The sequence below is a fragment of the Phocoena phocoena genome, chromosome 2 (assembly GCF_963924675.1).
Source record: "Phocoena phocoena chromosome 2, mPhoPho1.1, whole genome shotgun sequence".
In the NCBI taxonomy this organism is placed as follows: Eukaryota; Metazoa; Chordata; class Mammalia; order Artiodactyla; family Phocoenidae; genus Phocoena; species Phocoena phocoena.
Genome location: NC_089220.1, coordinates 42,599,519 through 42,625,990, shown reverse-complemented (window position 1 = coordinate 42,625,990; position 26,472 = coordinate 42,599,519). Strand labels below are relative to the sequence as shown.

At 39.3% G+C, this 26,472-nt stretch overlaps 1 protein-coding gene across 2 annotated transcripts in view; it reads right to left on the bottom strand.

Annotated features, from left to right (window-relative positions):
- Positions 1-24,152, bottom strand: part of ARMH4 (armadillo like helical domain containing 4) — a 128,140-nt gene extending 103,988 nt beyond the window's left edge. For both annotated transcript variants that reach the window (XM_065872351.1, XM_065872352.1), the window contains exons 1-3: positions 22,817-24,152; positions 13,727-13,981; positions 11,554-11,763 (exon numbers count right to left, since the gene is read on the bottom strand). In XM_065872351.1, coding sequence (XP_065728423.1) covers positions 11,554-11,763; positions 13,727-13,981; positions 22,817-24,152 — 1,801 coding nt within the window. The remainder of the gene's footprint in view (positions 1-11,553; positions 11,764-13,726; positions 13,982-22,816) is intronic.
- Positions 24,153-26,472: the final 2,320 nt, after the last annotated feature.

Here is a 26,472-nt window from a genome sequence, read left to right as displayed (position 1 = left end):
TACATAAAAGTACTTGATCACAATACATAATTTTAATTGATAAATGATATTAAAAGTTCATATTTATTATGTATTTACTCTATGTCATGCATTATTTACTATACACAAGCTCTCATTTTACTTCATAATAGGAGACAGGAACACCAATATCTCTGCTTTACACAGATGGAAAAACTGAAGCCTAAAGAAATTAAATAGTTTGGTCAATATCACAGTGCTTATTCATGATGAAGCTAACACTTAAACTCAGGCATGTCCATTTGAGACCATAACCACAGCTATTTTTTTACTGTACTACTCATCAATGCAGGCTGGGTGGTCTGAGAAGCTTCATAAAGAAGAGATATACAGAAGACCAAAAAGCACATGAAAAGATGCTCAACGTCGCTACTTATTAGAGAAATGCAAATCAAAACTACAATGAGGTATCACCCCACACCGGTCAGAATGGCCATCATCAAAAAGTCTACAAATAATAAATGCCGAAGAGGGTGTGAGAAAAGGGAACCCTCCTACACTGTTGGTAGGAATGTAAACTGGTACAGTCACTATGAAGAACAGTATGGAGTTTCCTTAAAAAACTAAAAATAGGGCTTCCCTGGTGGCGCAGTGGTTGAGAGTCCGCCTGACGATGCAGGGGACACGGGTTCGTGCCCCGGTCTGGGAGGATCCCACATGCCGTGGAGCAGCTGGGCCCGTGACCCATGGCCACTGAGCCTGCGTGTCCGGAGCCTGTACTCCACAGTGGGAGAGGCCACAACAGTGAGAGGCCCACGTACCGCAAGAAAGAAAAAAAAAAAAAAACTAAAAATAGAGCTACTATATGATCCAGCTACCCCACTCCTGGGCATACATCCAGAGAAAACCATAATTCAGAAAGATACATGCACCTCAGTGCTCACTGCAGCACTATTTACAAGAGCCAAGACATGGAAGCAACCTAAATGTCCATAGACAGATGAATGGATAAAGAAGATGTGATATATATATATATATATATATACAATGGAATATCACTCAGCCATAAAAAAAGAATGAAATAATGCCATTTGCAGCAACATGGATGGACCTAGAGATTATCATACTAAGTGAAGTAAATCAGACAGAGAAAAACTAATATATGATATCACTTATATGTGGAATCTTAAAAAATGATACCAAAAAATGATACAAATGAACTTATTTACAAAACAGAAACAAACTCATAGATTTAGAAAACAAACTTATGGTTACCAAAGGGGAAAGGTGGGAGGGAGGGATAAATTAGGAGTTTGGGATTAGATTAACATATACACACTCTATATATAAATAGATAACCAACAAGGACCTACTGTATAGCACAGAGAGCTCTACTCGGTACTCTGCAATAACCTATATGGCAAAAGAGTCTGAAAAAGAATAGATATATGTATAACTGAATCACTGTGCTGTACACCTGAAAGTAAAATAACATTGTAAATCAACTATACTCCAATATAAAACAGAAAGAAAGAAGGAAGGAAGGAAGGAAGGAAGGAAGGAAGGAAGGAAGGAAGGAAGGAAGGAAGGAAAGAAAGAAAGAAAGAAAGAAAGAAAGAAAGAAAGAAAGAAAGAAAGAAAGAAAGAAAGAGAAAGAAAAGGAAAGAAAGACGACTTTGAGCTGAATGGTTTCTGTCTCTCCTTCCTGTCCTCTTTTAACTTTAACTTCATAGCCCTGTTTATAGAGTAGCATAGCACTGAGTATTATTTGCTATAGAACATGACAGAATGACTCTATATAGGTATATTTCTTGTATAGTGAGAACAATGTGATATTGCCCAGATGTGAATCATGACAGGCTTTTAACAGAGATGGGATTTCCTCTAAAGAGTGGGATGTACATGGTGTCAATCATGATGGCTATCTGGCTGTCAGTTGCCTAGGGATTGGAGGTGTGTCCTTCAACCTGGAAAGCAGGACAGACAATATGTAAGTGGAGTTGGGGATTCCCTACTTGGCCATGGGCCCTAGAGGAAATTTACATCTTTGTCTTGGCTATTCCACATGGGGGCAGGGATGGGAAGGAGAAAATAAGTTATCCTCAGAACAGGAAACAAGCCAAGAGTTGTGAAGCCAGAAAGCCTAGCAAGGTGCCTGAAAAACTGTTCCAGAGCTTTGGGTACCAAATATTAAAAACCTTCTCAGACCATGGAATGAGTCGAGGCCTGGGAGCCCTGGAAGCTCCTTAGCTAAGGTACAATCAGAGAGAAATGTGTACCTCATAAGCCTAATTCATTTTGTTTCTTTTATTTTCTTGGTTCATTTGTTTTGTGTTCCCTTAGGTTGGAGCCAAGTATTTTTTTAATTTCTACTAATTTTAGTTGAAACAAATGAGAGGGTTTTCATCTATGCTTGAGCTGGAATTTTAACAGGAAGTAGGGCTCCTCAGAGAGCACGTGAGGCAGATACCTTGAGAAAACCCGGAGGGAGCAACGTTGGGCCCCCACTGCGCAGCATGCAGGATATTAGTTCCCCAACCCGTGTCCCCTGCTGTGGAAGCCCTGAGTCTTAACACTGGACTGCCAGGGAAGTCCCTCTTTATATTTCTATAGAAGTTTCCACAGAATATTTTGTCTGGAGATGTCAAACAATTAGAAGGAGACTTCCCTGGTGGCGCAGTGGTTAAGAATTCACCTGCCAATGCAGGGGACACGGGTTTGATCCCTGGTCCGGGAAGACCCCAAATGCCACGGAGCAACTAAGCCCGTGCGCCACAACTACTGAGCCTGTGCTCTACAACCCTCGAGCACAACTACTGAGCCCAAGTGCCACAACTACTGAAGCCGGCACGCCTAGAGCCTGTGCTCCGCAACAAGAGAAGCCACCACGATGAGAAGCCCGCGCACTGCAGCAAAGAGTAAGTCCCGCTCACCACAACTAGAGAAAGCCCGCGCGCAGCACCAAAGACCCAACACAGCCAAAATTAATTAATTAATTAATTTTTAAAAAAACAATAAGAAGGAGGTAGAATGGCTAAAGAAGAAGAAACACAGGTAAATGTAGGCAGAATCAATGTAAATCTTTCAAGACAAATTTAATATTTCCAAGTGTGAACACTTTTAAAATCTTGTAAGGCCATTCACATTGATGCATTATATTTTTCTTCTAATCTTTTCCTTTGGGGATATGTGTGCATTTTAATAATAAAAGGTAGTCTGATGCCAAAACAATTTCATGGTTATGAGCACAGCCTGATAAAGTGCAGTTGGTAATATTCTTACATTATTTTATACATTGTTAAGGTTTTTAATTATTTGCACTCCGATGCAATAAAATTCTCAATGATTATACCAGTAAAAGGATAGTTATGTCTAGCCTCATATTGAAAAATCATGTTTGAAAAATCATGCTTTTAAAAATGCCTTGAGGGGCTTCCTTGGTGGCGCAGTGGTTAAGAATCCGCCTGCCAATGCAGGAGACACGGGTTCGAGCCCTGGTCCCGGAAGATCCCACATGCCGCGGAGCAACTAAGCCCGTGTACCACAAGTACTGAGCCCGCGTGCCACAACTACTGAAGCCTGCACGCCTACAACCCGTGCTCCACAACAAGAGAAGCCACAGCAATGAGAAGCCCATGCAAGGGAGAGTAGCCCCCACTTGCCACAACTAGAGAAAGCCTGCACACAGGAACAAAGACCCAATGCAGCCAAAAATAAATAAATAAAATGAATAAATTTATTTTTTTTAAATGCCTTGATTTTCTGCAAACATCTAAAATGTCTTTGAAATCTCCACATCCTATTGTGCATGCTTGCTTTGACAACTGCAAAAACCACCACACATGGAAAGCCCTGCTTGGACCACTCCTCACAGGGATTGTCAGTCCTGGAGTATGAGCCCAGATGAAACACTCAGAACCAATCATCTTGCCTAGGATTCTGAACAATTCCCTCAAGAGAGACCTGGTAGTTTCCTATAAATCATATATTTGTTTGGCCTGAGGCTGAGCACCTGGTTGCTGCATCTAAAAACTATTCTTAAGAAATAATTTACCTCAATAATAATGTAGGGGGACTTCCCTGGCAGCACAGTGGTTAAGAATCCGCCTGCCAATGCAGGCGACACGGGTTTGATCCCTGGTCTGGGAAGATCCCACATGCCGCGGAGCAACTAAGCCCGTACAGCACAACTACTGAGCCTGTGCTCTAGAGCCCGCAAGCCACAACTACTGAGCCCACGTGCCACAACTACTGAAGCCCACCCACCTAGAGCCCGTGCTCCCCAACAAGAGAAGCCACCGCAATGAGAAGCCCGTGCACTGTAACGAAGAGTAGCCCCCGCTCGCCACAACTAGAGAAAGCCTGTGCACAGCAACGAAGACCCAACGCTGCCAAAAATAAATAAATAAATTTATTTTTAAAAATAATAATAATGTAGTACCTTTGCATGGTGATGTACGGTAACTAGGCTTATCATGGTGATAATTCTGAAATGTATAGAAATATCACATCCCTATGTTGTGCACTAGGAACTAACCTAGCCCTAGCCGGTCAATTATACTTCAAAAAGAAACGAACAAACAAACTCATAGAAAAACAGATCAGATTTGTGGTTACCAGAGGCAGAAGGTAAGAGGATAGAAAACTGGATGAAGGCTGACAAAAGATGCAAACTTCCAGTTATAAGATAAGTAAGTAGTAAGGATGTAATGTACAGTATAATTAGCACTGCCGTATGTTATACATGGAAGTTGTTAAGAGAGTAAATCATTTCATGGTATATGTAAGTCAAATCATCATCCTGTACACCTTAAATTTACAGTTCTGTATGTCAATTATATCCCAATAAAACTGGAAGAATAAAAAAGAAAGAATTCATCTAACCAAAAAGCTAAAAATTATAGAAACATGCTTGATCACATGCCTATAAAATAATTGAATGGTAGTGTGGTATGTGTGATATCTAAAGGATGATTCACCAAACTTTAAAATGTTTTCCATACTTTTCGATATCCTATGACTTATTTTTTTATAAATATCAAAAGAACAACACACACACACATACGACTCCCAAGAAGGGGCTCCCCTGGTGGGGCAGTGGTTAGGAATCGCCTGCCAATGTAGGGCACACGGGTTCGAGCCCTGGTCTGGGAAGATCCCACATGTCACGGAGCAACTAGACCTGTGCACCACAACTACCGAGCCTGCGCTCTAGAGCCCGTGAGCCACAACTACTGAGCCCACGTGCCACAACTACTGAGCCCATGCGCCACAACTACTGAGCCCACGCACCTAGAGCCCGTGCTTCGCAACAAGAGAAGCCACCACAATGAGAAGCCCGAGCACCGCAGTGAAGAGTAGCCCTGGCTTGTCGCAACTAGAGAAAGCCCATGCGCAGCAATGAAGACCCAATGCAGCCAAAAATAAATAAATTAATTTATTTTTAAAAAAAGACTCCCCAGCATAAATATCAATTTTTTATTTCTCTAAGCTGGGGCTAAGTTCTCTCTCCTATCTCTCACAGTCCTTTTTCTGTAATTGTTTTGTGATACTTTCCCACCTTCTACCTTGTGTGTCTGTTATTTATGTATTTATCATAACTTCTACTAAAATTTACACAAGATCTACTCTCACTTCTTTTTATTATCTGAATGACCAAATACTTGCTAAGTGTACACATAAATGAATGAATAAACAAAACCACTGAATATGTACAAAGCTAAATCCTTTTGTCATCATGAGCCATTATATAAAATTTCCTAAGTGTCTAAGAGTGAGCTTTACTAAGCAGTGTAACTTTCTGGTGCTGGGCAACAAAGATGCAGGAAAGAAATGGGAAGAATCGGCTCTATAACAATGCTTACTTAATTGTGACTACACCAATAAATAAATTCCCCATGATAAGAAAGCACACCAGAAAACTTAGAGTGAATGTCAGTTATCTTTCTTCAACAGCAGAATTTGTAGCAAAGCTTTATGGTAATACATCATAATATTGATTCTAAATATTTTTGAAATACCACTGGCTATGTGAGCATTAGCAAGAGACATGCGATGACCACTCCGAGAGCTGAGTAATTTCCTGGACTAGCCTATAGAATATACAGGTACTTAAGAACAGAGACCTATCATAAATGCCAGAGAAAGTATGATGATTTCAGGACAAGCCACCACAGTGACTTACCATAAGGGGTAATCAATGACTGAAATCATTGTTATTGAGGCAAAATTAAATCCAAAGCATTTTCAAGAACAAAAGCCAAAACTTGTATCCATTCTTAACATACTCAGAGTAAAAATTAGAGTGAACATCCTTAACTTCATACTACAGTATCATAAGTAATGGACAGTTCAAATTTACAACACTCTACTGGATCTTTAATATTATGTCCACATAGCAGCTCCCAAAGGTAAGTCACATAAACTTGGCTTCATAAACATGGACTTGAGATGAGATCTTTAACTACACTTTCTCATTCATCCATTCTAGCTGCCTTCTGAGTTGAAACATTATATGAGAATTGAGAAAATAATAAGAAAATATTCTCTGAAAAGGAGTGCGTATTGGGAAGACCAAAAAAAATTGATTTTGTGAATTAAAGTGCAGTTGAAGAGCAAACACTTCTCTCATAAAAATTACATGGGCTCTTAAGAATCCTCAATGGAACTATTAAAGAAAAATACCTGAGGCTTCTCCACAAAGCCACTTAAAGCATGCATTTCCCAATTCATTTCTGATTGACCAATAAAAGACAGAAACTAAGCACCTTTTTTTCAGTACCAATTAGGAGATCACACAGCCAAAAAATATCACTCAGTCATCTGAACAAAGGCATACTTTTCAAACACGGCTTTCTCCTGAAATCCCTATCTATTGAAATTCCTGTTATTGTAGAGAGAATCCTAGAACAGAGACAGAACTGAGAATTCCAGATAAGAAAGGAGAGATAATATCACTGTCTTTCAGCAAAGGAAATGAAGAGATGATGAAAATGTATATAGGACATGCTCTCAGAGGACTGTGGAAAAAACATCCATGAAATTAAACACACAGATGTGCACGCACACACACTCACGAAGGGAGGAAAATTGATGTCACTGAAATAGATTAAACAACAAATGACAGAAAAATGACAGCCTTCTGCCCCATGTGTGCTACCTCGCTGGGAAAAGATGTCAAAAATACAATCTTTCAAAACCTAAATATAAGGACATCCAAAATGGTCTTCGAAAAACAAGGAAAAAACAGTCAGAAAAGAGAAAATTGAAGTCAAATGATATATTTGGTCTTATTTTTTAAAAATCAAGACATTAAAAAAATTAAACATGACTTTCCTGTTGGATACTAAGAATTAAAAAACTCTTTATATGTTAAAAAGGTAATATGCTATGTGTTTATATATAACGTGTCGTATGTGAAAAAAAAAAAAAAAGGTAATTCCCCGGCATGTCAATAACCCTGTAATAAACCCTGTAATAAATAGGCACTTTGAAACAGATGAGGAAATGGGAGTTGTCTGGAATAACGACACGGGATTTTACAGCCCCACCACTCAGTCTATTATGCCTATAGAAACACATTTAATAGGACCAGTCAGATGGAGAATTCACATTCTCCAGACCAAAGACACTGGTGTTTCTTCTTGTCTTGCAGAAAAGCAATACATTAACCCAGGCTCATCTTGAGAGAGTCCAAGCAAATTCACCCTGTTCCCAAGTCTGTCCGGTCAGCACCATGGGGAGCACCAAGTGGTTTCCCACCTCTCACAGCTGGAAGGCCCGGCTATTGACTTCCAAACTTTAAGGGAGAAAGTGCTGGGGATGTGAAGAAGGATTACCAACACCTTAATCACAAGATCTGAGACACCTCCGTTTTTGTTCTCTTACCTCCCACACATTCTTAGGAACCTAGTACCTGGTACAAAGAGACCCACAGTAGATTTTTTTTTCTGAGTATTGAACTGTTAAAGCCATAACCTTCCACCCTACAGAATTATTGCTACAATGTTACAGCACAGATGAATTTCCATCTTCTGTGGAAATATAGGAAAGGCAGAAATAAGTCTGATTTGTTTAGAGTAAATAGATATCTTCATTTGGACTTCTAAAATTCAGAAAGCAGAATTACATTCAGTAAGAAATATTGAAGGCCTTAGTCCATTTGATATTAGTATTAAAATATTTTAAAGACAGTTAACCCAAATGAAAGAACTCCAAGTAAGTTTTCATAAGCAATCAGAAATTTTAAGTTGCCGTTTTGGAGCAGAGGAAGATATTAACATTCAACCAAAAAGGACATCAACCTAAACAAACATCATGTCCAAAAATAAGATTATGCAACACTGTTAATCAACTATACTCCAATAACAATTAATTTAAAAAGAACAAAAATTAGCTTATGTACATATATATGTACCTGTATATATATACACATATATACATATACATGTACTTTGCCATTACCCAATTTTTGAATTAAAAGTTAGAACACTTTGTCATGTTTATATTTCAAAGATGCTGAATACAGCCCTAGTAGAGTTATGCCTGAGATAAGTATAATGCATTTTTTATCATCCTCAAAGCATTTATTCCCTAAAAAAAAAAAAAAATACAGACAAGTAAAGTGTATCAGGCAAGGTGACAGATAAACCATTATCCCTTCAAAAATCAAACTGCATTTTTGCTGACAAGGTAAAAGGCACACTGAAATAGACACAAGGCAGTACGCAATTATAGAAGCAGGCTTTCTTCAATGCCTGAGAAATATAAACCACACCAAACTTCTCCAACTCTACCAATGCACATCTCTCAAGTGGGCGTTCCAGAGGCAGAGCAAGTCTGCCTTCAGAGCCAGCTGGAAAACTCCTCAGAAGCAGACCTCCTATTACAAGTTGAATTGTGTTCCCCCAGAAAATATGTTTAAGTCCTAAACCACAGAACTTGTGAATCTGACCTTATTTGGAAATAGAGTTCCAGCAGATGTAATCAAGCTCAGATGTAATTATCGGGGTGAGTCCTAATCCAATGGCTGATGTCCTCATAAGACAAGGGAAATTTGGGCACAGAGACACACAGAGGGAAGAGGTGAAGATGGAGGCAGAGACTGCAGTGATGCTGCCACAAGCCAAGGAATGCCTGAGGCACCAGAAGCTGGAAGAGGCAAGGGACGATCCTCAATCAGAGGCTTTGCAGGGAGCGCAGCGCTGCCTACAACTTGATTTCAGACTTCTAGGCTCCAAAATTGCAAGAGAACAAATGTCTGCTGTTTTAAATCACCCAGTTTGTGAGACTTTGTTATGACAGCCCTAGAAAATTAATACACTCCCTTAGTCATTATGTTGTAGAAACATGAAGGAGAAGACAACAAGACAGGGTACCACGCAGATACAAATTTTAGGCTCATCTGGGACACTGACTATCCCTTAAAAAATAAACATTCAGAAATTTCCACAAATGTTCTTGCTCCTTGGGTGTGTGGTGTCTAAAAGGGGCAGGTCTCTTGTCCATATCTCACTGAGACAAATACCCTATTCTCTGGAGAACTGACATTTATCAACACATCAGACACAGAGATTCAAACTTGAAAGGTAGATAACCTGACATCACACAACCTCGTTCTAAGTAAGAATAAACTATCTTCCCCTGGGTCCAATGCTATGGAAGAATTAAAATGTTTCATCCAGTCAAAGCCTCAGGCTGCACTTATATTCCTGGACAAAGTGGAAAAACATGCACTGAAAATGGAGCCCTCCAATACATCCAGGAATCTAACGATTTATCAATTTAAATAAGTGTAGTCACTCCTGCTTTAAGAGGACTAGATAGACCAGCATAAAACTAATTGTGACATTATTAACATATACTAATTAAATATAAATTGTACTCCCTGGTATTTAGGAGAAGAGGTGTGCTCATTCAAAATCTTGTCTTAAGCCCAACAACATAGCGGAAAGAATATTTTTAAACCAAAAATGTCTTTTCATAAGCCTTGACAAGGATCATAACTTCGATCAAAACTGACAAAATATATTCTCAAAAAGAAGCTGGAATTGAGCTGTGTAGAAGAAAAGCACTAAAACTCTAGGACATCTTAGGCAAGTTAAGAAAATTCTCACACATCTCAATATAACTGCCATCATCTACTAAATTTAGAAAAGTATTGCAGTTTCACAAGTATGGATTATTCACAAACACAATTTTTTTCCTCTGATTAAATGAGCCCTGCCGGGTAAAGCTGTCATCTCTAACTCAGGTTAATTTGGGGAAACCTGGTCTTTCCAGATGGCATCAAGGAGAGCAGACAGCTAATATGAGACTACATTCCAAGTTTTTATCTTAATGTGGAGAGCAAGAGCTGCTGGCCTCTGAGCTCGCTTTGATCCATTTCTTAAACCAGTACTCCATGGAATTCACATTCCTCCTAAAATGTCACATTTCTCCGCCAGAAAACTACCAGCATTACCCTGAAAGTCTGCAATACAGCCTGCTGCAAACCTGGCTGAACCACCTTCTCTGTTACAGAGTAGACAAAATATAACAGCACATCCTATGTCTTTACTGAATCCAACACGTGGCTAATTTAGTGCCCAAAAGCTTACCTGTCTTCCCGATTAGTTTAAGAAACAGCACTACAAATCTCTGGGCATCTTGCAATCCAGCCAGGAGCTGTTCACCTGCCAAAATGCTGATTAATTCAACGACCTTTCATTATATTTCCCGACTTCTCATTTGTGGATGTGCAGCTGTGCTCCAAGCATCTTTTTTCATGCTCAAAGCCAATGTCTTGGAAAGTAAAATTCGGCAAGAATTTCTCAGCCTTAACAGGTGAGGAGACTGTCTATCTCCAAAAAGTGGAACATCTAACCCAGAGACGTAATTAAGGGAGAATGACCCAGTGTTAACGACCAGAGCAGTGTTACGAAAATACAATTCACATTAAGACTTCCACCCAAGAAAATCTGGTGGGGAAACTCAAGTTTCCCATTAAACCAGTTTTCTCAATTCAGCCTGCACACTGAAATCATCTCAGGCAACTCTTGAAAATTGTTGATGCCAGATTCCATCCCAACTGAATCAGAATCGCTGGGAGAAGGACTCGGTCATTAGGATCCTTTAAAAGCTCCCCAAGGTGATTCTAATGTTCAACTGTAATTGAGAACTACTGATGTAGAGCAGGGGTCAGCAAGCTTTTTCGGTAAAGGGCCATCTCATAAATAGGCTCTGTGGGCAATTAGTCCCTGTCACAACTACTCAACTCTGATGCTCTGGCACAAAAGTAGACACAGACAATACACAAATGAACAAGTGTGGCTGTTAATTAGGAACACTGAAATTTGGATTTTATAAAAACGTCTACATGTCACGAAATACTATTCTTCTTTTGATTTTTTTCAATCGTTTGAAAATGTAAAGACCAATTTTAGCTCGCCATACAAAAACAGACGTCAGGCCGGATTTGGCTGGGCCATGGTCTACTGACCCCTGATCTACACTACACACAGAATATACTTATCCTGGATCTTTTCTCAAAGACAACAGTTGCTCAGTGACTCACTGAATCTGTCCCAGAAAAGATCCCCTTCAAAGCATGGATACCTTCAGATTCGAGTTGGTCCAGACCATAGGAGGCAGCTGTATTAACATAGCTAATGGATGGAGCAGCAGTTCTCTCGGAAGATGCCTCAGGATCCGCAAGCGCTGGGGAAGTGCTAGGTGCTTCCTCCATTATCCCAGGGGGTGTCACTGGAGAACCCACAATTGCTGTGAACAACTCTTCATTCGGCCCTGTGACTGTGTCCATTAGGTCTGCCAAACACAAGAGACATGACCCAAAGATGATCAGTATGGGGAATATATACATATGCTTTTACTTCTTAAGCAAGAAATGACGAATGAAGCCAGTATTCTTATATACAGTAAGTTTGGCACTTAGACCAGCTCCTCCTTCCCACATTGTACCAATCCAGCCACCGGAGGCAAATACTTTATCTTCCAGGAAAATATATTATCTCAAATCAGAACTTTGTCTTCAAATGTTAATCTCCCGTTTATTCTATTCACAATATTATGGATTTTGTGGGATTTTATATAACCTATTACCAAAGGTAGAAAATTTAACAAAAATTTATTTAAATATACCCCAAGGATGACTTTTAAAAATCAAGTCAAAGAGTAAAAGCTTAGATCTGTGTCTGCAATATGCTCAATTTTAAAACAGCCAAATTTAGCCCCAGATATTCCCAAATCTAGAAACTCTAGAATAGTAGTAGTTTGCAAGCTTGGTGGATCATCAGAATCTCTTGAGGTAATTTTTTAAATGTCAGTTTTCATGCTTTCTACATATCCCAATGTACCGAATCAGAACCTCCTTGGTGATGAAGCCTGAGAAATTATTTGTGAAAGCTCCCAGGATATGGATCCACAGATTCTCATATACATTGCTGTTGGCAGTATAAGTGGAAGCGACCACTTTGGAAAGCAGTTAGGCATTGCCTCCTAAAGTGAAGTATTCATATGCCCTATTGTCCAGCAATTCAGTTCCTAGGTATATACCCAAGAGAATCTCCTACACACGTGCAATGGGGAATACGTAAAAGAATATTCATGGCAGCCGTGTTCACAATAGCCAAACCTGGAAATGACCCAAATGCAAATCACTAGAAAAGACTGGATGAAGATTGGGCGAATAAACTGTGATACATTTTCATAATGGAATATTGCAAGCAGTCAAAGCAAAAGAACTGCAGTAAGTAAATATAGGCCTTAGAATATTAAGTAAAAAAAAACAAAGTCCCAAAAAGGCTATCCACAGCACAATACTGTTTTGATAAAGTAAAAAATCTAAAAGTTTTAAGTGTATAATATCAGGAGTACATACAAACATGATAAAACTAAAAGAAAAGGAAGTCAAGGAAATGAACACAAGATTCAGGTTAATGGTTAACAGAGGAGGATGGGGTTTAGACGGGAAGGGTCATGGGGTTACCTGTAGATTACTGACAAGATCCTAAGGGTTTTTTTTGCAGGGGAGGCCGGCAGGCAGGATTAGAAGGTATTTATTACATTGTTAAAGATAACTCAGTTAATAAATAAAAGTAGGATTTACTTAGACCAACGATGAGACAGAGACATGAAGTCCAAAAATAATAACTAAATAATAATAATAATTTTTGTATTCTCAGGTGATTCTGATGATCACCCAGATTCCAAAACTTCACTGTCCTTAAGATGTCAGAGCATCTGAGGGCCTCCTACATAGAAAGTACTTTTTATACATTATTCAAAATCCTTAAAATAACCCATAAGACATGTAGGCATTATTTAAAGAGGAACAAACCAAGGCTTGGAGACATTAAGAAACTTTCTTGAAGCCACAGTGCTAGTGAGGGCCAAAGCTGGGATTCAAACCCACGTCTTTGTTGGTTTCACCCCCAGGTCCTTGCTGGTTTCACCCTGCTGGCACCTAGCAGCCAGACATGTCAAACTAGGAGAGAGTTCTCAGGAGACTTGGCCTTCGTGGGCCTCAGAGATGAGCCACCAGGAGATTTTACTTGGGAACTAATCCCTTGTCCTTTAGCTGTGCCACACCTCTCCAAACAAGAAAGAGTTCACCTACCATTCCTGCTGAAAAAATATACTTCCAGGTGAGGGGTGTGTGTGTGTGTGTGCACCTTGGGGACAGGGCCATCTGCCTCACTCATTCTATTCCTCATCAACTCAGAAAAGATCCACCCCCAAAACACTGAGCACAATTCTCTCCCTTACAGACCTTCTACAGCGGGAGTAATTTCGAAAGACAGAGGAACGGGTGTCGTTGAAACCACAGTGGCCAGAGGCTCCCATCTTCTCGACAGCTGAGTAACACCAGGAGCATCAGCTGTGGCAGAGGGCAACTCTTTCCCTCCCTCAGTCTCGACATCTCCTCTGGTAACCTCGAGGGTAGAAACCTGCTGCTCTTGCATCACTGAAGATAAAGTGGCTTCTGCTTCTTGAACAGCTGTTGTCATCTCTTGAGTGATGATGCCTTAGAAGGGAGGAAACAACATTTTTAAATACACTGAATCCCTATACCTGAAAAAGTCACTATATAATTAATAATTAAAAACAAAAAAGCAGACAGCCATTTCAGGGAATGAGAAGGGAGAGAAACAAACTGCCAAGAAATAAATGTTTTCAGTGTCGCTGTTTTCAGGAGTCATGAATCAATCTAAGACAGAGATAAAGATGTTAATATAAAAAACAACAGAATAACATTTAAAACAAAACAGGAAAATCAACAGCTGAGCTCCCTTTTATGAATATCAACATAATCAATTTGTTCAGAAACAAATTATACAAAACTAAGTTCAAAAATGCTCAGAAGCAGGAACTTCCCTGGTGGCACAGTGGTTAAGAATCCACCTGCCAATGCAGGGGACATGGGTTCGAGTCCTGGTCCGGGAAGATCCCACATGCCGTGGAGCAACTAAGCCCATGAGCCACAGCTACTGAGCCTGTGCTCTAGAGCCCACAAGCCACAACTAATGAGCCCACGTGCCACAACTACTGAAGCCTGCACACCTAGAGTCCGTGCTCCACAACAGGAGAAGCCACGGCAATGAGAAGCCCATGCACCACAATGAAGAGCAGCCCCTGCTCACCGCAACTAGAGAAAGTCTGTGCACAGCAACAAAGACCCAATGCAGCCAAAAATAAATAAATAAATAATTTTTTAAAAATTGTCAGAAGCACTTGTGTATATTAATTTTCACATTTGCATTCCTGAGGGGGAACAGGAACTTGACATTTTGAATTAAAGGAATACTAATTACAATAACTAATGTTTACTGAGTTCTCATTACGTGCCATACACACAGTGCTAAGTGCATGATGGGCATTATCTTTTTTTTTTCATTTATTTCTGCTCTGATCTTTATGATTTCTTTCCTTCTGCTAATTTTGGGTTTTGTTTGTTCTTCTTTCTCTAGTTCCTTTGGGTGTAAGGTTAGATCGTTTATTTGAGATTTTTCTTGTTCCTTGAGGTAGGCTTGTATAGCTATAAACTTCCCTCTTAGAACTGCTTTTGCTGCATCCCATAGGTTTTGGATCATCATGTTTTCATTGTCATTTGCCTCTAGGTATTTTTTAATTTCCTCTTTGATTTCTTCAGTGATCTCTTGGTTATTTAGTAATGTATTGTTTAGCCTCCATGTGTTTGTGTTTTTAACGTATTTTTCCCCTGTAACTCACTTCTAATCTCATAGCATTGTGGTGAGAAAAGATGCTTGATATGATTTCAATTTTCTTAAATTTACTGAGGCTTGATTTGTGACCCAAGATGTGATCTATCCTGGAGAATGTTCCATGTGCACTTGAGAAGAAAGTGTAATCTGCTGTTTTTGGATGGAATGTCTTATAAATGTCAATTAAATCTATCTGTTCTATTGTGTCATTTAAAGCTTGTGTTTCCTTATTTATTTTCCAACTGGATGATCTGTCCATTGGTATAAGTGAGGTGTTAAAGTCCCCCACTATTATTGTGTTACTGTCGATTTCTCCTTTTATAGCTGTAGCAGTTGCCTTATGTATTGAGGTGCTCCTATGTTGGGTGCATATATATTTATAATTGTTATATCTTCTTCTTGGATTGATCCCCTGATCATTATGTAGTCCTTCTTTGTCTCTTGTAACATTCTTTATTTTAAAGTCTATTTTATCTGATATGAGTATTGCTACTCCAGCTTTCTTTTGATTTCCATTTTCATGGAATATCCTTTTCCATCCCCTCACTTTCCGTCTGTATGTGTCCCTAGGTCTGAAGTGGTTCTCTTGTAGACAGCATATATTTGGGTCTTGTTTTTGTATCCATTCAGCAAGCCTGTGTCTTTTGGTTGGAGCATTTAATCCATTCATGTTTAAGGTAATTATCGATATGTATGTTCCTATGACCATTTTCTTAATTATTTTGGGTTTGTTTGTGTAGATCCTTTTCTTCTCTTATGTTTCCCACTTAAGAGAAATTCCTTTAGCATTTGTTGTAGAGTTGGTTTGGTGGTGCTGAATTCTCTTAGCTTTTGCTTGTCTGTAAAGCTTTTGATTTCTCCATCGAATCTGAATGAGATCCTTGCCGGGTAGAGTAATCTTGATTGTAGATTCTTCCCCTTCATCACTTTAAGTATATCATGCCACTCCCTTCCGGCTTGTAGAGTTTCTGCTGAGAAATCAGCTGTTAACCTTATGGGAGTTCCCTTGTATGTTATTTGTCGTTTTTCCCTTGCTGCTTTCAATAATTTCTTTTTGTCTTTAATTTTTGCCAATTTGATTACTATGTGTCTCGGTGTGTTTCTCCTTGGGTTTATCTTGTATGGGACTCGCTGCGCTTCCTGGACTTGGGTGGCTATTTCCTTTCCCATGTTAGAGAAGTTTTCGACTATAATCTCTTCAAATATTTTCTCTGGTCCTTTCTCTCTCTCTTCTCCTTCTGGGACCCCTATAATGCGAATGCTGTTGTGTTTAATATTGTTCCAGAGGTCTCTTAGGATGTCTTCATTTCTTTTCATTCTTTTTTCTTTATTCTATTCCACAGCAGTGAATTCCACCATTCTGTCTTCCAGGTCACTTATCCGTTCTTCTGCCTCAGTTATTCTACTATTGATTCCTTCTAGTGTAGTTTTCATTTCAGTTATTGTATTGTTCAACTCTGTTTGTTTGTTCTTTAATTCTTCTAGGTCTTTGTTAAACATTTCTTGCATCTTCTTGATCTTTGCCTCCATTCTTTTTCCGAGGTCCTGGATCATCTTCACTATCATTATTCTGAATTCTTTTTCTGGAAGGTTGCCTATCTCCACTTCATTTAGTTGTTTTTCTGGGGTTTCATCTTTTTCCTTCATCTGGTACACAGCCCTCTGCCTTTTCATCTTGTCTATCTTTCTGTGAATGTGGTTTTTGTTCCACAGGCTGCAGGATTGTAGTTCTTCTTGCATCTCGGGCATTATCTTATTTTATCCTCCCATATGTACTAAGGGGAGGTAGGTACTAATATTCTATGGAAGCCATATATCATAGTGGCCAAGAACACAGGCTCTAGACCCAATTTGCCTGGGTCTCAATTCGGACTCAGCCACCTACTATCTGCATGACCTTGAACGAATTACTTAATTTCTCTGGGCCTTGAGCTTCCTCAGTGGTAAAATGGAAATAATAAGAGTATCTATCTCATAGCATTTTTACAAAGATTAAATTAGATAACACATGTAAAATAGTACACGCCCAGTGCTTCGTAAGTATTCAATAAATATCAGCTATTATTACCTCATTTTACAAACAACTTAGGTGTAGAAAGGCTAAGGAACCTGACTAAGGTTACATAGCTAGGGCTCTTAACCACTGTGCTAACTGTGCTTATCCCATCAACAGACGAATGGATAAACACACAGACACACAGACATACACACACATACACAGAGGAATATTATTCAGCCATGAGAAAGGAAATCCTGCCATTGCCTAAGGAACAACTTGGAGTAGCCTCTGTAGAAGATCTGCACTTGCTTTTAAATCATAAAACAGAATGAAACAGACCTGTGGGGTATGATGTATCTATCAGAGGTCCACTTTCTTTACATTATAATCCACTCAAATACATTATTAAAGACTATTTATAAGGGTTAATATTTGCCCCCTTCCTAGGGAGGGGCTATGCTGGAAATTTCAAATACTGAGCCACTGTGAAAACTTAATTTCTAGAAGACTCTGTTATCTCTCTTTTTTTAAATACTAATCCTAGATACTTAGCACATTACCAAGTCTGGGAAATTATGCAATGAGAAATAACATTCTAGAAATAGGTGAAAAGGTTTTCTCAAAGTTTTTATTAATGACTTCATTGTTCTTCCTATTACTAAAAATATTTTTCCTCAGAAACAATTTATTTGCTTTAAAATAGTGTTTGGGTGTTTTTTGGTACAAGCAGTTCCATTTCTTGGTCTCCAAACAGTTTGGACTATTTTTTCTTTGAACTGGAGATTTTTACATTTGATGGATTGATATGCCTGGTTATAAGACAACCTTACTTGTGCTTCATATTCATATTTGCTCTTTGTGCCATTAAGTTTTTTTCTGAAATAAGATCACACATCTCTTGAGAGATAGGATTCATTGCCCTTTTTGTATCTTTAGCACCTAAGACAATGCTATGTTTGCCATAAAAAGATAATATATAGTTTTATCATTTTAAGCAGTATGCATTCTCCATGTTGCCCTCATTTTTGAAAGCATAATGAACACTTTTGAGAAAAAAATATGTCAAAATAAATGTTCACTCTATGCTCATAGTTTCACGAAACAGCAAGAAATATCAAAAGGGCATGGTATGGCCTTCCCTGGTGGGACAGTGGTTAAGAATCCTCCTGCCAATGCAGGCGAAATGGGTTTGAGCCCGGGTTCAAACCCTGGTCCGGGAAGATCTACATGTCGTGGAGCAACTAAGTCCATGCACCACAACTACTTAGCCTGTGCTCTAGAGCCCGCGAGCCACAACTACTGAGCCCACGTGCCACAACTACTAAAGCCCGCGCACCTAGAGCCTGTGCTCCACAGCAAGAGAAGCCACTGCAATGAGAAGCCCACACACCACAATGAAGAGTAGCCCCCGCTCACCGCAACTAGAGAAAGCCCATGCGCGGCAACGAAGACCCAATGCAGCCAAAAATAAATAAATAAATATTTTCAAAAATGGGCATGGTAGGGGGCTTCCCTGGTGGCGCGGTTGTTGAGAGTCCGCCTGCCGATGCAGGGGAAACGGGTTCGTGCCCCGGTCTGGGAGGATCCCGCATGCCGCGGAGCGGCTGGGCCCGTGGGCCATGGCCGCTGGGCCTGCGCGTCTGGAGCCTGTTCTCCGCAACGGGAGAGGCCGCAGCAGTGAGAGGCCCGCGTACCACAAAAAAAAAAAAAAAAAAAAAAAAAAATGGGCATGGTATAATACTTTGAATAAGTGACTGCTGTTAGAGAAAGAAGAGTGAGAGCTAGAAATAGTAATGGGAATTTTTTAAATAACATTCAGAATTTCTCCACATCTCTTATTCTTCCCAATTCCTGTAGAGAAAATATATATAATTATTATAGATTGCTTTTAAAACCTGATCTTCAAGTGAAACAGCTGAAGAACCAGCTGAATCAGAGAACTGACTATAATCTCAGGATCCTCATCTGTTCATAATACCCAAAAATGCCAAGAAATTATTTCATTCCCTGAAGAAGAGAATGTCTTAAGTAGTCCCTGGGCCCTAAAATGATTGGCATTTGAGGTGTTTACTTCTTTTTTTTTTTTTTTGAAATTTAAGGCATTTTAATGGAGTAAAAATTAAGAGTTAAAATTCAGGACACCCAGGGATAAAAGTCCATCTTCCAAGTATTGGAAGCCACCCCCAGTTCCTTGGCTGAATTTCCATCATCAGCTATTAACATATATCCACCCCTATTCCCTCTTTCTTTTCCAATGATGAGTAAAACATACAACCTGCACCCCCATCACATTTACAGAATTCCTGTATAAAATTTCTCTAGAGCCTAACCTGCAGGAGTCAACAAATCTGAATACAGCCAGTAGGTTTGCTGAAAGTTCACTACAAGAACATGGTAGGATAATGCAATGGGTTGGTCATGACAGTTCATCAGTCACAGTTACCAGCCCTGCAGGGGCTGAGCCGAGACCTTAGACACCCCTCTTAGACAAATAAGGAAGGAAAGCCCTTAGATTTAATTTTGTCTTCCCCATTTCCAGATGGAGACACAGATTGGAAAAATTTTAATCAAGCTCAGTTGTGAAACCAGCTGACCACATCAGTGTGACTAAACCTTCTTGATTGATTAAAATGTCTTAAAGGGCAGAACAGTTCCAAAGTCCCTCTGCCAATGCAACCAGGTGCCACTGGCTTCGTTCAGAAACTAATGACTCCAGTTTCTCCAGCTCCTTCAGAAGCTCCTGGGATAAGACACAATCCAGGATATTTCTGAAGCACTCTTTTGACAATGTCACTCTCTGGGGGGAGAAAAGGTGAAAGTTATCACCCTCCTGGGAGCTCCACAGACTGTAGTTGTCACATATCCCTCCCTCCTTGAGGTCACTAGGATCAGCATTTGTCCTGGGCAGGGCCTTTGAGGTCACTTAATGATCTTGAGAAGGAGACTCAAGGAGGAAATCCAAACCTGTTCTGCAAAAGTGACCTTTCTTAAAACTAGATTGTGTGGGATTGAGTGGTTTACTTCTCAGAAATACTTGTAATCACCAGAAAATGGGTAGAAAAGCTTTTTGGCTATTCTCTTACTACTACTGTGAATAATCTCAATTTTTCACATTATTTTTAACTCTACAAAACAGCAAAAAAAGTAAAGTTGAAAGGAATTATTTGACCGTTCCTCTCTCTACCAAGAATTTTTAGAAGCTTTTTGATTAATTTGGACAATGCAGGCAGTCAGATTAGATAATTCTAGTCTGAATGGTTCTCTATCTTCATTTAGTCATTCAATGAACAGATATTTACTGAGCACCTACTATGTGCCATATATTGTGCTGGGAATTGCCTGTTAAAAGACTGTAGTTAAGTGAGGCAAGTATGACTAAGTAAGGAGTATATCCAATAATCAAAAAAAAAAAACAATCAACTACCAAATTCATTTTACTTTTTTAGGCTGTATTAATGGAAGCTAATGCAAGTCTAGTACATAAGAATCATGGATTCAACTGTGCAGTGAATAATCTGGAACTACATGATTTAATGCTCCAGGAATATCTTAACGTGTAATGGAGAACTGAAATAAACTTCTTGTTTGGTCATATTTAATATCTGCATGGTCATGTGGACCCAACTCTCTTAATAGAATTTAAAAACCAACTTACAAAACATTTTCTGGAAGCTTCTACGAAAACTTCCAGTATACTAAGTCTTACAGTCTTTAAAAAATGAATTGGAGGGCTTCCCTGGTTGCGCAGTGGTTGAGAGTCCGCCTGCCGATGCAGGGGACACGGGTTCGTGCCCCGGTCTGGGAAAATCCCACGTGCCGCGGAGCGGCTGGGCCCGTGAGCCATGGCCGCTGAGCCTGCGCATCCGGAGCCTGTGCTCCGCAACGGGAGAGGCCACAACAGTGAGAGGTCTGTGTACCGCAAAAAAAAAAAAAATTAATTGGACATGTAAAATTAAACCTTTTATCGTTTTAATTCAATCTCCATAACACTTTCTAAAACATATTATTAATTCGATATTTTCCATTCGCTGGAGTAACAGCTGTACATATTCCAAAACAATATGGAATGAGCATACGCACATTACACTAAGTCTTTCCCTCCCTATTCTGTTATCTGACCCACTACACACAATAAAAGAAAAACATCATCCATCAGCAACAAATGCAAGGATTGTCAGCTCATAGCATTCACAGATGTAGAAGCCACGAGGAAGTAGAAAGTGCAGAATCAAGCCAGCAGAGAGGATTTATCTGTACTGGTATTCTTTCCCCCCTTATTTCTAGAAGAATTTCTTTTTAGGAAAACAAAGTCAGAGAACTCATATGGTTAATACTATGAAATAAATATTTACCTAAGGCTTTTTGGTAAGAAATATCAGGAATGTGAGTACTTTTTACAACAATGTATAAATAAGTATCCAACATTGTTGAGTATATCATTTAAACATATAGCTAATTTTTTCACATTTTCCTGTAAATATACACATTTTCATAATAAAAGGTTTAAAAACTATTAATCTATATCAGGGTTTCTCAGATATATATATATATATACACACATATATATATATTTTTTGGCTCAGATATATCTTGGTTGCTGTGCACTGTAGGATGTTTAGCAGCATCTTGGCCTCTACCCCCTAGATGCTCTCTACTGTGATGGCCAAAAATGTCTCAAGAAATAGGTAATGGAGATTAAGCGGTACAAACTTCCAGGTGCAAAATAAATGAGTCACAGGTATGAAATGTACGGTGTGGGGAATATAGTCAATAAATATGTAACATCTTTGTATGGTGACAGCTGGTAACTAGACTTATCATGGTGATCATTTTGTAATGTATAGAAATACCGAATCACTATGTTGTTCAACTAACTAACTAGGAACTAACACAGTGTTTTAGGCCAATTATATTTCAAAAACAAACACACTCATAGAAAAAGAGATCAGATTTGTGGTTACTAGAGGCAGGGGTAGGGGGAGGGGAAACTGGATGAAGGCAGTCAAAAGGTACAAACCTCCAGGTGTAAGATAAATAAGTACTAGTGATGTACAATATGATAAATATAATTAACACTGCCATATGTTATATATGAAAGTTGAGAGAGTAAATCCTAAGAGTTCTCATTACAAGAAAATAAAATGTTTTTCTATTTTTTTAATTTTGTATCTATATGAGTTGATGGAAGTTCACTAAATTTATTGTGATAATCATTTCATGTTGTATATAGGTCAAATCATTATGCCACACAACTTAAACTTACACAGTGCCATATGTCAATTACATTTCAATAAAACTGGAAAAAATGTCTCCAAACATTGCCAAATGATTGGCGCGGGGGCGGGCAGAAGGCGTGATGCAAATTATTCCTATTTGAATACCACAGGTCTATATGCAGGGGTTATATTTGGATGTAATTTTTATGAAAAATGCATTTTTTATTTATTTACTTTTGCTTTTCATTAAAACTTAGATAACTTACTTCTAAATTGTCACTTTAAAAAAAAACCATAAAACATCTAAAACATTACAACGTTATGTGTCAACTATATGTCAATTAAAAATAATAAAACCAAACAGAAACATTCCAAGTTAAACAAAGCTTATTTTTTTCCTTTTTTTTCTTTCTTTCTTTTACCTTTAAATGTATTTCCCAATGGTTGATATACCTCAGATTCATATTCTGAGATGGAAACAGTGGTCTCTAAGAACAGCATGGCATTGTTCTCCTTGGTGGATTCCATGAAGTCTGCAGTATTTTGGACCAGGTTTTCCACAGAGACTTTCATATCTTCCACTGGACTTGTGGGAGTAAAGGAACTTTGATCGGTGAAGGCAGATGATCTCTCATCCCCACGTGCTATTAGCAGGGCTGTTCCCCTGTGTGCTTCCCCTTCAGGCAGCCTCAGAGCCACATCTGCAGCCTCTGTCAAAGTTTCGCCCCCTTTCATGCCTTCCATACCATTACTGGTTGCTTGGGTTGTCTGAGATGTTTCCATTCTCACCTGAGTCTCTGTATTGTCGCCAAGCTTTGGGGTCTTTATCTGGCTTACACTCTCTAATTTGGTGTCATCCCACTCAACACTTACAACAGAGACAGCTGGAACAGCTATGGTGACACTCACTGTGACTTCTGGGGCTCCCAGCAGGCTGTCAGTTTCTGGCTCAACACTCAGGGTGGACTCGGAGGTTGCGAGCCAGTGCTTGGTGGCAGTAGCCTGGGTATTATCAGCTGTCATCTGGGAAGGCTCAGCGCCTGCTGTGGGCTCAGCACCAGGAAAAGAAGTTGTCTTATGCTCTGGGTCTGCTTCAAATTTCTCAGTCCTTGGACGGGTGGTTAGCATCTCTTTAGCATTCACATAGGATAAAGGTGAATGTCCCAGACTAACTCCTGCCTGATTTTCAGTTGCAAACAATTGATCATCCACATAGTGCAGAAAACCTTGTGTTGCTTCGGTGGTCCCTTCCACAATGGGCTGAATGATGGTACTACGGGAGGATTCCTCCTTCTCATCAATATTCAGAGAAGCAGTTGGAGTGATAGGGTTGGTTAACATGGCCTTGGAAAGTCTGCTTTCGGGAGACATTCTCTCTGGCTGGCTGGAACCAAACACTTCTTCCCCTGCTGAGATCACTGGCTCAGTAGCAGTGTAAACGCCAGGGCTATCAGGCTGCGTGAGCCCAGCTCCTATAGGAGGGGTTTCTTTGTTACTAGGGAATACTTTATTTAATGACATTGCTGATGGTCCTGCTAACACTATCATTGGTTCTTCAGAGACCAGAGTGTACTTTGAAGTAATGGAGTTATTTTCTAGGTCATCTGTGTTCAGCCTCTCAGACTGCCCTTCTTCTTCATGAACAGGTGCTATCTCCCTTCTTTCCACATTGGGGAAGGCCAGACATTGTGTGGCAAAGCTGAGAAGTAGAAGGCTACAGAAAGCCAGCCAAATGTGCAGTACAACTGGTCTGCTCATAGTGGAAGAGAAACATGCACATAAACTGGTAGAGTTGACAATTCCAGTAACTGAGTCCTGCAGAAAAATAAAGCATACCAAACTGTCATATAAATATGTTGTAAATAAGCCCCTTTAAATTAAACCATAAGTAAAAGAATCTCCTTGACTCCCAGCTCAGAGACAGTACATAGGAGAGGAATGTTCTATTTCTTTGTACCTTTGAGACGTGGATAACCCAGTTCATTTTTCCCTGCTGAATTTTCAGCTGACTTAACTTGAAGTTCTCTAGCAAAGGGTACACGTAGTTACTAAGTTCATTGTTTTTTAAATACCTACTTGAAATAAACTACCCTGGAAGTCACATTTGTAATATTCTCCCCAATTCTGCTATTAATCATGGAGTCAAATGACTACAGAAATAGCAACACATCCAGGAAATAAAAAGTAAATTTTAACATTTATTTACATTACTTTCACAGAACCTTTTAAGTATGTTTTAAAACGTATTAAATATCATCATAAAATACTGAATACCAGTTTCATTCAAGAGTTTTTAAAGTATATAAATGACTTTCAAATAAAATTTATCTTTAAAATACTTAAATTGTTTTCTCTGCAACAACTATAAAAATTATAGGTAAAACCTTCATGTCTCAAAAAAAAAGATTAGAAAAGGTAAACTAGTTAAACAATGTAAACAAGTGTGTTTTTGAAAAAAACTTTTTTAAGAGAACCGAAACACATTTTAAATTAGCAGTCTTTACTGAATGCACATTATTGTAAGATTAAGATTTATTGTATTATTTTACAAACTGCTCACACTCTCATGACAACTAAAATTATATCAAAACTGCTAATTTCCCCCCAAACTTAAGGGCTTTAGGTCTTATCTATCCCATCACCAGAAAGTTCTTAGATACTGTGGGTTTTCTAGAAAATTAAACCTAGGAATGAAAATTCTAAATATAAATATAAAGACCTTATCTTTATAAAAGTTATACTTTTCCTTTCTTCCACGTCTGATCATTAAACTATCTGGGTTAAGCATGTGATGTGCACACATCAAGTATAAAAATTGACATTTTCGGGCTTCCCTGGTGGCGCAGTGGTTGAGAGTCCGCCTGCCGATGCAGGGGACACAGGTTCGTGCCCTGGTCCGGGAAGATCCCACATGCCACGGAGCGGCTGGGTTCGTGAGCCATGGCCACTGATTCTGTGCATGCAGAGCCTGTGCTCCACAACGGGAGAGGCCACAACAGTGAGAGGCCCGCGTACCGCAAAAAAAAAAAAAAAAAAAAATTGACATTTTCATAGGGTCTTCTTCCCCTTAAGGAGTCTGAAGCTTCCACATGTTACCCCATTCAGTCTTACAGGTCCTTTTGAGATAGAGAAAAGGTCACGTGCTCAGGGCATAATCTAGACAGCTGAAGAGAAAAAGAAGGTTGAATTTTTCTACATGAGGAAAGAGGAATCCATGAATTTGGAGCTGAGGCATCTTGCTCAACTACCAGCGTCACATGATTGAATTATCTTGGAAGCAGCTCCTCCAGCCCCAGTCAGGCCTTCAGATGACTGCAGCCCCAGCTGCTATCTTGACTGCAACTTCTTGAGAGACCCTGAGTCAGAACAACCCAGCTAAGCTACTCCCAACTTCCTAACACACAGACATGGGATGAAATAATAAATATTTACTGCCACCAAGTCAGGGGTAATTTTTTACAAAGAAATCTTGAATCCACAGTTCTTTGGGAGAATACAGGAATGGGAAGATGTCATGAGATGCCATGTGCAGAAAAGGAACACATATCAGGGATCATAAATTTAGAAGCAGAAGAAAACTGAAGCCAGAGATGACTAGTAGAAATGTAAGCCACCCCACCCAAGAATCCTCAGAGATGGTGAAAGGGATGCTAAATATCCTCATATGTAGGATGAGAGGTTGAAGCAATTGTATTTAAATATTAAATTACATACAGGTAGCTAGCATTATTTTAAAAGGAGAGAATATGAGAAAGATATTTGAAAAAAGAGGGAATAGCATGTGAACATTCTGGACATTAGTTATCCCCATACTTTGGATGAGCCATAAAGCATCCCAGTTCACAGCCAGGTAACAGAATTAGAAGCAGTATTTGGCCTGCTGCCTCTATTTTCCTTCCTTAAAACAAAAACGTATGATAGCTGTAAAGCAAGAGTGCTCACAGTTGATGAAACTACACCTTTGATTTCTGAAAATACAAGCTGAACTATAAACTACATAGTCAAAGATACATAAAAGCTAGAGAACTCTCTGGTTCATTTCTGATCTGTTCAGAGATCTGCCCTTTCCTATACAAGT